This window comes from Panthera tigris, chromosome B1 (assembly GCF_018350195.1).
Source record: "Panthera tigris isolate Pti1 chromosome B1, P.tigris_Pti1_mat1.1, whole genome shotgun sequence".
In the NCBI taxonomy this organism is placed as follows: Eukaryota; Metazoa; Chordata; class Mammalia; order Carnivora; family Felidae; genus Panthera; species Panthera tigris.
This window is the reverse complement of record NC_056663.1, coordinates 75,973,943-75,985,815: the sequence shown is the minus strand read 5'-3', so window position 1 is coordinate 75,985,815 and position 11,873 is coordinate 75,973,943. Positions and strand designations below refer to the sequence as shown.

General features: G+C 39.3%; 1 protein-coding gene and 2 non-coding genes across 3 annotated transcripts; all 3 read left to right on the top strand.

The window, feature by feature from the left end:
* The first annotated feature begins 6,679 nt into the window (after window positions 1-6,679).
* RPS3A (ribosomal protein S3A) lies at window positions 6,680-10,987 on the top strand. Its single transcript, XM_007084173.3, has 6 exons — window positions 6,680-6,786; window positions 7,598-7,701; window positions 8,072-8,259; window positions 9,740-9,948; window positions 10,525-10,634; window positions 10,815-10,987. Exons 1-6 carry the CDS (start codon window positions 6,725-6,727, stop codon window positions 10,934-10,936), a joined length of 795 nt encoding a protein of 264 aa, XP_007084235.1. The 5' UTR covers window positions 6,680-6,724; the 3' UTR covers window positions 10,937-10,987.
* Window positions 8,945-9,017, top strand: LOC122238262. Its single transcript, XR_006217207.1, has one exon. It is a non-coding gene; the product is annotated as a small nucleolar RNA SNORD73 (small nucleolar RNA).
* Window positions 10,245-10,318, top strand: LOC122238263. The gene has a single exon (XR_006217208.1). It is a non-coding gene; the product is annotated as a small nucleolar RNA SNORD73 (small nucleolar RNA).
* Window positions 10,988-11,873: the final 886 nt, after the last annotated feature.

The window sequence follows — 11,873 nt, the reverse complement described above, 5'->3', positions numbered from 1 at the left end:
TTGGTTCCTGGGGGAAGATTTTCTGACATTCACACATGTCTTTGGCTTAGAAGCCTTACAGCATAGGGAAGCAAAACTTCATGTCTTCTTTCCTGATGCCATCAGCACATATGCTTGACTTCCTGAAGTAGTTATGATATGGCTTTGGAACCCCTAAAATCCTGTGTCAGGTACTCAGGCTTTTGGGTGAAAACATCAAGATGGTGTTGCTCAAAAGACCCAAGATTCCTGTTTGTAGTTTGCAGATCATCCCATTGATAATCTTGGAGTTTTTAGTACGTTTCCTTCATGTCAGAGTTGACCTGTGAAAATATCTTATTACATGCCTCATGGAAAATATCCACCAATTCTGAGAACTGTGCCTGTTCAAAACAGCAACAGAAGACTGTTGACTTTTGGGGGAGCAGAGTTTGAAAGGTGTCATGGCTTGTCAACCATGTCCTTCTGGAAGTAACAGGTTTTGAAAAGTATCTTATAAAGCTGAATATAAATTAGGTTGGTGGTAGGGAGTTCATTTCCTACCCAAAGTCATAGAGATATTCTTTACTGAATTGTAAACATTTTATAGTTTTGCTTTTCACATTTGTCTTTAGTCTTCCCTGATTTTTGTGAAAAATATGAGATAGTTTAATATAATACTTTCCCCATATGGATAAGTGGTGGTTATCCCAGCACCATTTGCTGGGTAGTTAATTATTTCCCCACTTATCTCTAACACCAGATCTTTCATAAATGAAGTCTGTGTGTGTGTGTGTGTGTGTGTGTGTGTGTGTGTATCTGTTGATGGTTTCTATTCTGACTCACTGGCCAATTTGTCTAACCTTGGGGCAATACTATACCATCCTGTATAACTTTAGAAAATGGTCTCTTTTTTTTTTTTAAGTTTATTTGTTTATTTTGAGAGAGAGAAAGTGCAAGTGAGGGAGGGGCAGAGAGAGAGGAAGAGAGAGAGAATTCCAAGGGCTTGAATTCATGAACTGTGAGATCATGACCTGAGCTGAGGTCAGACACCTAACCGACTGAGCCACCCAGGCACCCCTAGAAAATGGCCTTGATATCTCAGGGCAAATCCTACCTCCAGCTCCAAAAAAATCACCAAATTTTTCTTACTTAGGAATACCTTTGCTATTCTTAGCCATTTGCTCTTCTGTACAACTTTTAGAATTAGATTGATAAGTTCTAAAACAAAACAAAAATGTTGGAATTTTTATTGGATTTGTATTGAATTTATAGAGTAATTACAAGGTTGAGTCTTCTAATTCATGGACATGATATAGCTCTATTTATTTTGCCTTTTCAAATACCTCTCAATAAAGTTTTATAATTTTCTCAAAAAAAGAAAACAAAAACTATAAGACTACAGGATTGGCAAATTAAAAACTTCAAAAAAAGCAAACACTGGGATATTTCATAAATAATGTTCACTTTAGGGGCACCTGACTGGCTCAATCAGTAGAGCATGTGACTCTAGATCTTGGGATTGAGAGTTCAAGCCCCATGTTTGGTATAGAGATCACTTAAAAATAAAACCTTTAAAAAAATAATATTCACTTTAGAAATTATATTTTTAATTTTTTAACAGCAGCTTTTTCAGATACAACTCTCATACTATAAAATTCCCTGTTTAAGATATACAATTAAATTTTTTCAGTAAATTCATAGTTGTGCAACCATCACCAATGTTACTATTTTTTAATTTTTTAAAAATAGGCTCCATACCCAATGTGGGGCTTGAACTCATGACCCTGAGATTAAATGTTGTATACTCTACTGACTGAGTCAGACAGGTGCCCCATCAACATGTTATTTTTATACCTATTTTTAAATTATTCATTTTATACTTAATGTCATAGGAAACTTGACAAACACAGAAGAAAAAAGTAGTGCCACTTTAGTACAACTATGTTGATTTCCTGAGTCTGATATAGATGGGCTCACCAAACAACCTGGGAAATTTTAAGTTGGTAAGTTTTTTTGTATTTGATGTCTTTTTTTTTTACTGTCTTTTGCCTTTTACATAGTTATAGTCAAGATGTATATAAATTTTGTATCCTGCATTGCCACTTGATCATAAGCATTTTCCACTTGTCTAAACGATGTTCATACTTATGATTTATAATGGCTGCATAACAATATAGCATATGGATGTATCATAATTTACATAACTATTTTCTTATTTTAAAGCATTTAGGCTATTTCTAATCATCTAATTTTATGATTAAGACTCTGAATAAAATCTTTACACATATAGGTTTTTCCCAGTTTTGAATTATTTCCTTATGATATGTTTCCAGGACACTGAGGGCTTTTGAATCACATTGACAAATGACTTTTCAAATGGCTTATAATTGTAAAATACCAACAAGTATGAATGAGAGAGCACCAGTTTCACTGCAATCTGGTTAGGATTTAGTAATATTTAAGCATTTAAGATAATGTCATCAGTAAAAAGAAACAAATTTGCATTTATTTTATCAAGATGAACAGAATGGAGACTTTTAAAATTTAGAATAACAAAGAAAGATTTCCTCAAATTTCTTCATCTATGGAACAAATTTCTAACCATTTTAAATAAATGACCCACTATTCCCCAAGCTCGCAAACCAAAACTCTATTAAAATGCTATTCTTTTTAATAGCGAATTACTTGTTCAAACAGGAGGGGTGGGGGGAGAGAAATAAACAAGATAAACAAATAACAAGCTAAACATATTTCTCAGTTCCAGGAAACTGAAACATTTACTTGGACAGCCACCCTGGGTAACAGAGACATAAATCCAATCCCAGGGTCCACAGAATGTGTGAAGTCTAATAGGAGATTCTCCCCTCAACATACTGTGACCTCAAAGAGCTAAACCATTAAGAGCTGAATCTAGTAGGACATCTACAAGGAATTATAGCTGGGTTTTTACCTCCTGGGTTGCCCAGGAAGCCTTAAGTCAAAAAAGCTGGTTTAAATGCCTGGAGGACTCCGGCAGAAGGATATGCATATCCTTTCTGAAAGAGGGTATCTTCATCATAGGCCTCAAATTATTCCCACAAATACTAGTTTTCAAATGCAATGACCAGTACACAAAGACAACTAGAAACTCAAGGGAACTACACTCTATGCAGAGAGCCAGCAGAAAAAGACAATAGAAACAGACTGATAGACTTCAGATACTGGATTATCATATGGTGACTGTAAAACACACTTACTGGATTTAAATCTACGTTGAAGATGCCTGCAAAGAATAAGAAGCTACAAAGTGACGTAAATTGAAAAAGAACTAAATTAACCTTTTAGAAATAAAAGACAGTAATCAAAATTTAAAAATCATTAGATCAATTTAATAGTTCAGTCACAGATGAAAAGAAAATTAATGAAACAATTTGACACTTTACTAGATTTGATGTCTTCTGACATCTTTCTGTTCCATTTTATCTGAATTTTGAAATTCTCAGATGGTTTAGACCCAATAACCTGATTTCACACGTCCTGTGCTGTCTTTTATTCAACATAATTAAATTAAAACCGATAATTGTACCATTTAATGTAACAATGTCAAGGAACATCGTTTTTTTAAAAAAAGCTTTTATTACAAAGCATAGTTGAGGATTCAAATACGTACCTCTGACAAATCCCTTAGGTGCTGGTGTTACTAGAAGAAACTAGACGCAACTGACTTCATTAACACCTCCCCTGTGGCTTTTTACCCTTGGGCAGAATGAGGAATCAGACCAGGAAGAAGACAAGTTTGGTTTTTATTCTGGAGTAGGTAGCCTGCGGGTCTATAACATTTTCCACCGGGAAGGTTTTAAACTAGTGAACTGCCAACTATGAAGTAAACTTAGTCAAATTTATTAGAAAGTATAGAATTAATAAAGAGAGTTTATTAGACTTAATAGTATATTTAAAAGGACTCATTGATTTTCACTGGTCACTAGTCTTCACTAGTCTGCAGTGAGACAAGGAAAATAAGTTCTAAGCATGTTTTCATAAAGTTGACTGATTTAAAAGAATTGACTTTTTAGAGGGTATCTTATTTTTATTTTGCAGGTCAAAATAATTTAAAATGAAGTGATGCTGACAGTAAATGGCAGTTGTCTTTTGTCTTTAACAGCTTGGTGAAAATTTAAAATTGCAGTTCTGGTTCCAAAATTATTTTGAGAATCTGGATTGATCCACAGAGTCCAAAAGACTGGGAACACCACTGATGTCATCAACCCCTTATTTGAGTATCCAACAAATATTCTGAGGGCCTAGGATGTGCTAGGAGAAGGGGGCACAAGTAACAGAAGTAACCGTGCACAAGTAACTGCACTGTGTGTGCCCTGCTTACAGTGAAAAAGGAGCACATTTAATCCAGAATTCTGAGAAGTTAGGTAGTGCTACGTCTTCTGGGAGCAGGGCTGAAGGAAAGCCTGTTTGTTTGGGAATTCAATCTCTTACTGAAAGAAGTGAAGCTGAGCTGTTTTGCAAAGGCAAAAGTATTTGCTTGCTGCTGAGGGAAAAGGAATGAATGGAGGAGAAAGCTGTTTAGTCTAGGGAACTTTATAAATTCTTTTTACTTCTATTTTTTAGAGAGAAAGTAGAGAAGGGGCAGAGGGAGAGAATTTTTTAAAAATGCGTATTTATTTATTTTGAGAGAGAGTGCAAGCAGTGGAGGGGCAGAGAAAGAGGGAGAGAGAGAATCCCAAGCATGGATGAGGGGTTCCATCCCATGACTGTGAGATCATGACCTGAGTCTGTGAGACCTGAGTCTGATGCTCAACAGACTGAGCCATCCAGGTACCCCAAGGTCACAGCAGTTTTTGTCAGAGGGGATGTTAAGAGATGTCAGCATACCTCTGGCTGAGTACCAAGCTTGTATGGGCCAGGCTTCCAGGGGGCTGCACACTTGAAGCTTTCGGGCCACATCTAACCAGGATGTATTTTGCTAAACCCCTACAATTAAAAAAAAAAAAAAAAAAAAAGTGTTGTGTTTTGTTTTTTGCATCAGTTGCAAAAATGGAAAATTTTGTCAATTTCCAGCTTTTCTTGAAAACTTAAAATATCTGGGGACACTAGGAACCATACTTCCTCAGGGAAACAATCACAGTAACCTCCTATCTATGTATAATAAACCTATAGAAAAGTATACAAGTGTGTAACTTGATGTTCGCCAATGACATTCCCCACCAACCAGCACCCCATATCAACATGCGTAACATTACTAGCACCTACGTTGCAGGATTTTTTTTTTTTTAATTTTTTTTTTAAACGTTTTTATTTATTTTTGAGACAGAGAGAGACAGAGCATGAATGGGGGAGGGGCAGAGAGAGAGGGAGACACAGAATCTGAAACAGGCTCCAGGCTCTGAGCTGTCAGCACAGAGCCCCACACGGGGCTCAAACTCACGCACCTTGAGATCATGACCTGAGCGGAAGTCGGACAACCGACCAAGCCACCCAGGCGCCCCCAATTTTTTTTTTTAATGTTTATTTATTTTTGAGACAGAGAGAGACAGAGCATGAATAGGGGAGGGGCAGAGAGAGAGGGAGACACAGAATCAGAAGCAGGCTCCAGGCTCTGAGCCGTCAGCCCAGAGCCTGACACAGGGCTCGAACTCACGAACCCTGAGATCGTGACCTGAGCTGAAGTCGGAAGCTCAACCGACTGAGCCACCCAGGCGCCCCAGGATTTTTAACCTCAATACCTGGGATTCATGGTCTCATCGCCTCGAAGAGGTGGACACAAAATAAAATGAGCAGCAGGCAACTTTAAGACGGGCATTTCAAAGCGAATGCCCGTGACTACAGGCAAGGGCCTTTGTTCTATAGGGTTTTGATCCTGGCCCCCTTTCCTTACCCCTCGTCTCTTCTCAGGTTCGCTACCCTTATTGGCCTGATAAATCCGAATACCTAGTCACTCCTTTTTGATTGGTTCTTTTCCATTAAGCGAGGGGTGGTCTATGCCCACACCTTGGTTTTAAGGTCTACTACGCAGTTTTAGTCAGGTCTTTTGTCAAATTCCTGAGGGGTACCTGAGGCGGAGTGGGTGGTGTCTGCTACATTCTCAAGAGGAGCTTTACTCCTGAGGGAGTTTGCTCCAGGTCGTACGTTGCTGGAAATGTTTTAAAATGTCTTTTTCCCCACCCGGGGACCGTCAAGCCTTAGCCTCTTCCTCTTCCGTTCTGCTTACTGAATCCTATCTTTTCCTATCATAGCTCCAAAGTTATACTTATTTAATCCTACTTACAATCTTGTGAGGCAGACTACATTACTATGTCCTTTTAAATACGAGGAAACTGAAGGTAGACAAGTCACCAGGCTAAATATTGAAACTAGCATTTGAAACTGGATCTGCTGTCTGATTCCAAGTCCCATACCCTCCAAAAAAACCAGGTGAACTGGTAAGTTCGCTTTTAACAATATGGAGAGGCTGTTTCCTTCCACTTACTTCCGGGCTCCAGAGCCACGGAAACCACCGGCAACCCCCACGGTGCACCTCAGGCCGCCAGCGCCCGCGCCTCCCCAGCGCAGAACCGAGAGGGTAGTGCACGCCGCTCGTGCTGTGCAGTCTCCACACACTAGAGGGCGCTGTCGCAGCTGCAATCTGAGGAGTTCCTCTTTCTGTTGTCGCGATACTCTAGGGGCCGGAAAAACGCAATATCGAAGGTCACGTAGATGGCACGCCTAGCCCCGTACGCCTAAGTTCTCGCGCGAGTTACACTTCCGCCCTTTTGGCTCCCTGAGCAGCGCCATGGCGGTAGGCAAGAACAAGCGCCTTACGAAAGGCGGCAAAAAGGGAGCCAAGAAGAAAGTGTAAGTGGCTTCTGTTTTGGCCCCCAGCTTTTTGGCGTTCTTCTGGTGTCGGCGGGCGGGTTCTGGATGGCGGCGTCTGCCGGATGGCGATGATGCCAGTTGGATTGCGCGCCGTGCCTGGTTGGGAACCTTCGAACGGTGGCCTGGTGGATCTGGGTTTTCTGTGTCGCCGCGGGCAGGTTCCTTTCCTTTAGCCTTGGTGGTCTTGTGCGCACTCCTTGTGAGCCAAATTGGCGTCGCTACTCGGGACTGGCGTGTTCGGTATTGCGTGCTCCCTGGCTTTGTAAATTCCACGGGAAAGCGATGCTACTTATATGAGTTGAGGAAGTCATTTGCCCAGGACCGCGCGTCCCTTAATGTCTTTGGGGCAGGTGGGACCTTGGAGTTCCTAAGAGCTCGCGTGAGTCCCTGAAGATTCTGAGTTACCAGTAGGAGTTTTCATGCACCAGTGAAGTTCAGGAGACGTGCATGTTATTTAAAGGCAGGGGTTCAAGAGACCTGCATGTTATTCTGAAGCAGTGCTGCTTATGTAGTGGAAAAACCGATGGTGGGGAGTGTGTACGTTTATGGCATAGCTTTTTCAAGGTGTCCGGTGTGTGTACAATGAAGCAGACATCGTGGGGAAGAGATAGGCTTGTATGTGCGCCCCTCACCTCACTGAGAACTAGAGTCTTACATACTCCGGTTGCTTACGTGCTACTTATTAGCCTTTTACAATGCTTAGAATGAGGAATCGGTTTAAAAATAAAAAATAAGTAAGAATTAACGTGATTTACGGTAAGACTTAATGTAAATGTTTTTTAAATTACAGGGTTGATCCATTTTCAAAGAAAGATTGGTATGATGTAAAAGCACCAGCAATGTTTAATATAAGAAATATTGGAAAAACACTAGTCACGAGAACTCAAGGAACCAGTGAGTATTTTATGCTTGTTTTGTATTTTTCTTAAGGTCTGCTGGTGGTCCTGTGGTGGGAGAACTTAAGGAAATGTCAGTTCTTGGTTGCAGCTTTGGCCACTGTGGTGCTTGTGTTTGGTGTGATACTCGTAGAAGAAAGGTGGTGCTTTTAGCATCATTAAGAAAACGTGCCTGGGTAGTTTGAGCTTCTAATGAGCGTAGTCAGGTCATTGGTGTTCAAATGGATTTGGTTAACAAAAGTTAGGGTTTTTGTAACGTACCATAAATTTTCTGATTTCTCAGTTCAATTTTATGCATGAACATTTCTTCGTTGGCTTGACTTTATGTGGTTCCTAACGTTAATGATATGACAATTTTTGTTTTATAGAAATCGCATCTGATGGCCTTAAGGGTCGTGTGTTTGAAGTAAGCCTGGCTGATTTGCAGAATGATGAAGTTGCATTTAGGAAATTCAAGCTAATTACTGAAGATGTTCAGGGCAAAAACTGCCTGACTAATTTCCATGGCATGGATCTTACCCGGGACAAAATGTGCTCCATGGTCAAAAAATGGCAGGTGAGAACAAATTCCTCAAAGTGCTTGGTGCTGTGGTATGCGTGGCCAAGGATGTGATGTTATTATGACCATGAAATTGAAGTAAGTTTCATTTTAAATTCTTGATGTTTTCTTGTCTTTACTGAGTTCTGACTCTGGAAGTGGCACTCCTGAATTTGAGCAAAGCTGTGAGCAAGCCATCATCTTATTTGTTTAAATGGAGTTCAAGATTTATTCTCAAGGTTTAATACTGGGTTATCAGAGTTAGTTTTTCTGCTGCGTGGATTGTTGGTTGGGGTATGTCTAGGTGCAGGTTTTCAATTTTGTCTGTCTTTGGCATATCTTTGAAACTCAAAATCTAGTGAATTTTATAGTGAAAAGGTTCATTGGTGCATTTGTTTCTCTTGTGATGTAGCATGATAAGAGTGGCAGAGCCTCTGGTGTGAGGTTGGAGTCTTTGCTCCATTTCCCAGCTGTGTTCTCTTTGGCAAGCAACTTAAAGCTTTGCCAAACCTTGATTTCTTTATCTAAAATGCAGGTAAGAGTATCACTTCTTGGAGTTAAGGTGAAATAAAAGCCATGTAAACATGCTTAAGCAAAGAGCTTGACACAAACCATCTGGTCAGTATTGTTATTACAGGAAACAACTACGTCGGTTCAGATGTGTCTGGCTAACCATTCAGTTTTGGGATATTTTGTTTATGGGAATGAATGATGACAAAATGTTTTGGTCCCAAATGATACATACTGATTATACTGTTAGATTTATTTCTGACATTCCCCGAAGATTTTATGGTTGAATTTGTGGAGATATTTTAAGGTATTTTTGCTAGAAGTGTATTATTAAACTAATTTACACATTGCAAGGAGGTAATTCAGTTTTTGTTGCTACCTAAGGTAGTTTTCGTTTTTTAACTTTGTGGAGTGATATGAATAGTTAACAGATTTTTAATTACATTTTAGTTGTGAAATTGAATATCTGATCCTCAGCATGGCTCTAGTTTGGGACAGGAAGGACATTTAAAAATACAGACATTTAGTGTTAATAGCAATATTTAACCTATTCAAACACATTTTTTTAAAAAGGAGGAGTAAGTGTAGATGTCCATATTGTAGAGTGTCTTCGAACCTATTTTCTCATCTTGCAGAGTTGTTCCACTGGGTGGGAAGGGCTGATGGGTGGGAAGGGTAGGCTGTTAAAAGGCTGGCATGCATACATAAAAGGTATGGGAGTGCTGGGTGCTGTTGAGATGGGGATAGAAGTGTTACATGGGGATGAGAAGGAGAGTTGAGAGGACTTGGTATTTAATTAGATACGAAGGATAGTAACATTTGGAGTAACTGTTGGTAAGTTTACTTCAGGGAAGTTAATTCTGTAAATTAGGCATGTAGTTTATGTTATACTTCATATTATAAAATAAGTACTTGATCCTCTAGTTTTTTTTATATTAGAAATTGAGGGCTTTAAATTGAACTTGGTACAATATCTTTTTTTCTCTAGACCATGATTGAAGCTCACGTTGATGTCAAAACTACCGATGGGTATTTGCTTCGTCTCTTTTGTGTCGGTTTTACTAAAAAACGCAACAATCAGATTCGGAAGACCTCTTATGCTCAGCACCAACAGGTCCGCCAAATTCGGAAAAAGATGATGGAAATCATGACCCGAGAGGTGCAGACAAATGACTTGAAAGAAGTTGTCAATAAATTGTAAGTGTTTCTTTTCATTATATAACATAACCCTGAATCTCTGGTTATCCCTCAGATGAAGGAAAGCATATGAGACTAGGTGGAGTCAAACCTGTGTTTTAATCCTGTCTGTGAAACTGTCTAGCTAAATCCCTTGAAATGAAATGTAAGTGCTAAGAAAATGTGATTTGGTTTCTTCATCCTTATGGATCAAGCAGTCTCATGGCAGATGGTGAGACTTGAAGCAAAAGAAATGCCGTTGCCTTAATTAGAAAATAAACTGAATAGACAAAACTTTGCAGTCAATGATGTATGGGAATAGATGATGACAAAATGTTTCGGTCCCAGATGATGTTCACTGATAAAACTGTTAAAACATTTTTCTGATGTTCCCATGCAGTTGGCTAAGAGGGTGGAACAGAAAAAGCAGAAGGCTCAAATACTAACTTTGCATTTAAATAGCTGTATAATTTGGATCATTTAACGTCCACCTGTAAAGGGGCAATAATAGACTCTTACAAGAGGATTTAAGTGGATTAAATGAGGTGGGTATAATAATGTATAGGTTTATTCTTTTCTGTCACTACTGTTTTGCAGGATTCCAGACAGCATCGGAAAAGACATAGAGAAGGCTTGTCAGTCTATTTATCCACTTCATGATGTCTTCGTTAGAAAAGTAAAAATGCTGAAGAAGCCCAAGTTTGAATGTAAGTGAAAATTCGTAAAGAAAGAAATTGTGTGAACAGAGTACATTGGTGTCTTGTTTTTTGAGGCCAGATGATGGCTTTTTTTTTCCTCCCCCCCCCCCCCCCATTGTGGTTATATAGTTTTGAGGACCATTGTTTTAAGACAGTGGTATGCTATAACATTTTCTTTCTTTCTTTTAGTGGGAAAGCTCATGGAGCTTCATGGTGAAGGTAGCAGTTCTGGAAAAGCTACTGGGGATGAGACTGGTGCTAAAGTTGAGCGAGCTGATGGATATGAGCCACCAGTCCAAGAATCTGTTTAAAATTCAGACATTTAATGGTGACAAATAAAAAATCTTATTTGTGATGTTTAATTTCTGATCATTATTTTTGAGTAATATACACTTGGTGAATCAGATGTTTTGAACTGATAATGATGTGAACGCTTCTGAACTGTTCGTGGGTTTTATCTATTGCTTTTAGTTACTAAATAGCTGTGAAAGGATAGTTATCTATTTCAAGCTGTAGTGATCTGGATGGTAGTGCTATGGATGGTTAATGAAATCTTTTTTCTATATGGCCTGTGTTTTTAAATGGCTCTTGAACCATCTAAAAGGCTTGTTAAAATATGGTAGGGCCCTGCCCCCAGAATTTCTTATTCAGTAGTTGTAGGGTGAGACCTGAAAACTTGCTTTTTTTAAATGTTTTTTTATTTTAGAGCATACATGCAAGCAGGGGAGAGGGGCAGAGGGAGAATCCCAAGCAGGCACCATGCTCAGCCCAGAGCCTGATGGTGCTGCTTGATCCCAGGACCCTGGGATCATGACCCGAGCTAAAGTCCACTTGGGCACTCTACCAATTGAGCCACCGAGGTGTCCCTGAAAACTTGTATTTTAAACAAGTTTTCAGGTGATGGCTGGGGACCACACTTGGAGAACCACTCTGCTACACTGAGCAATGAGAAGAACCTGTTAATTTTATTTAGTTTTTTTTTTTTTTTATTGCAAGTGCTCATTTCCCAATAGTAAAATGGCACACTGTTCACCCTTACTATGAAGTTGAATTTGACTAGAGAAATTGGTTATTGATCACCTGTGAATAAGTGGGCATTTGATGCTGTCCACTATCCAGTATTTAGTCATTTACACATTCTGTTCTAGTCCTTTTCACCTCCCAACTTTTTCATTCTTGATCAGCTCAAGACCTTAAAATCCTAAAGAACGTTTAAACTGGGTGAGAAGAGAACTTCACAAATTCCCG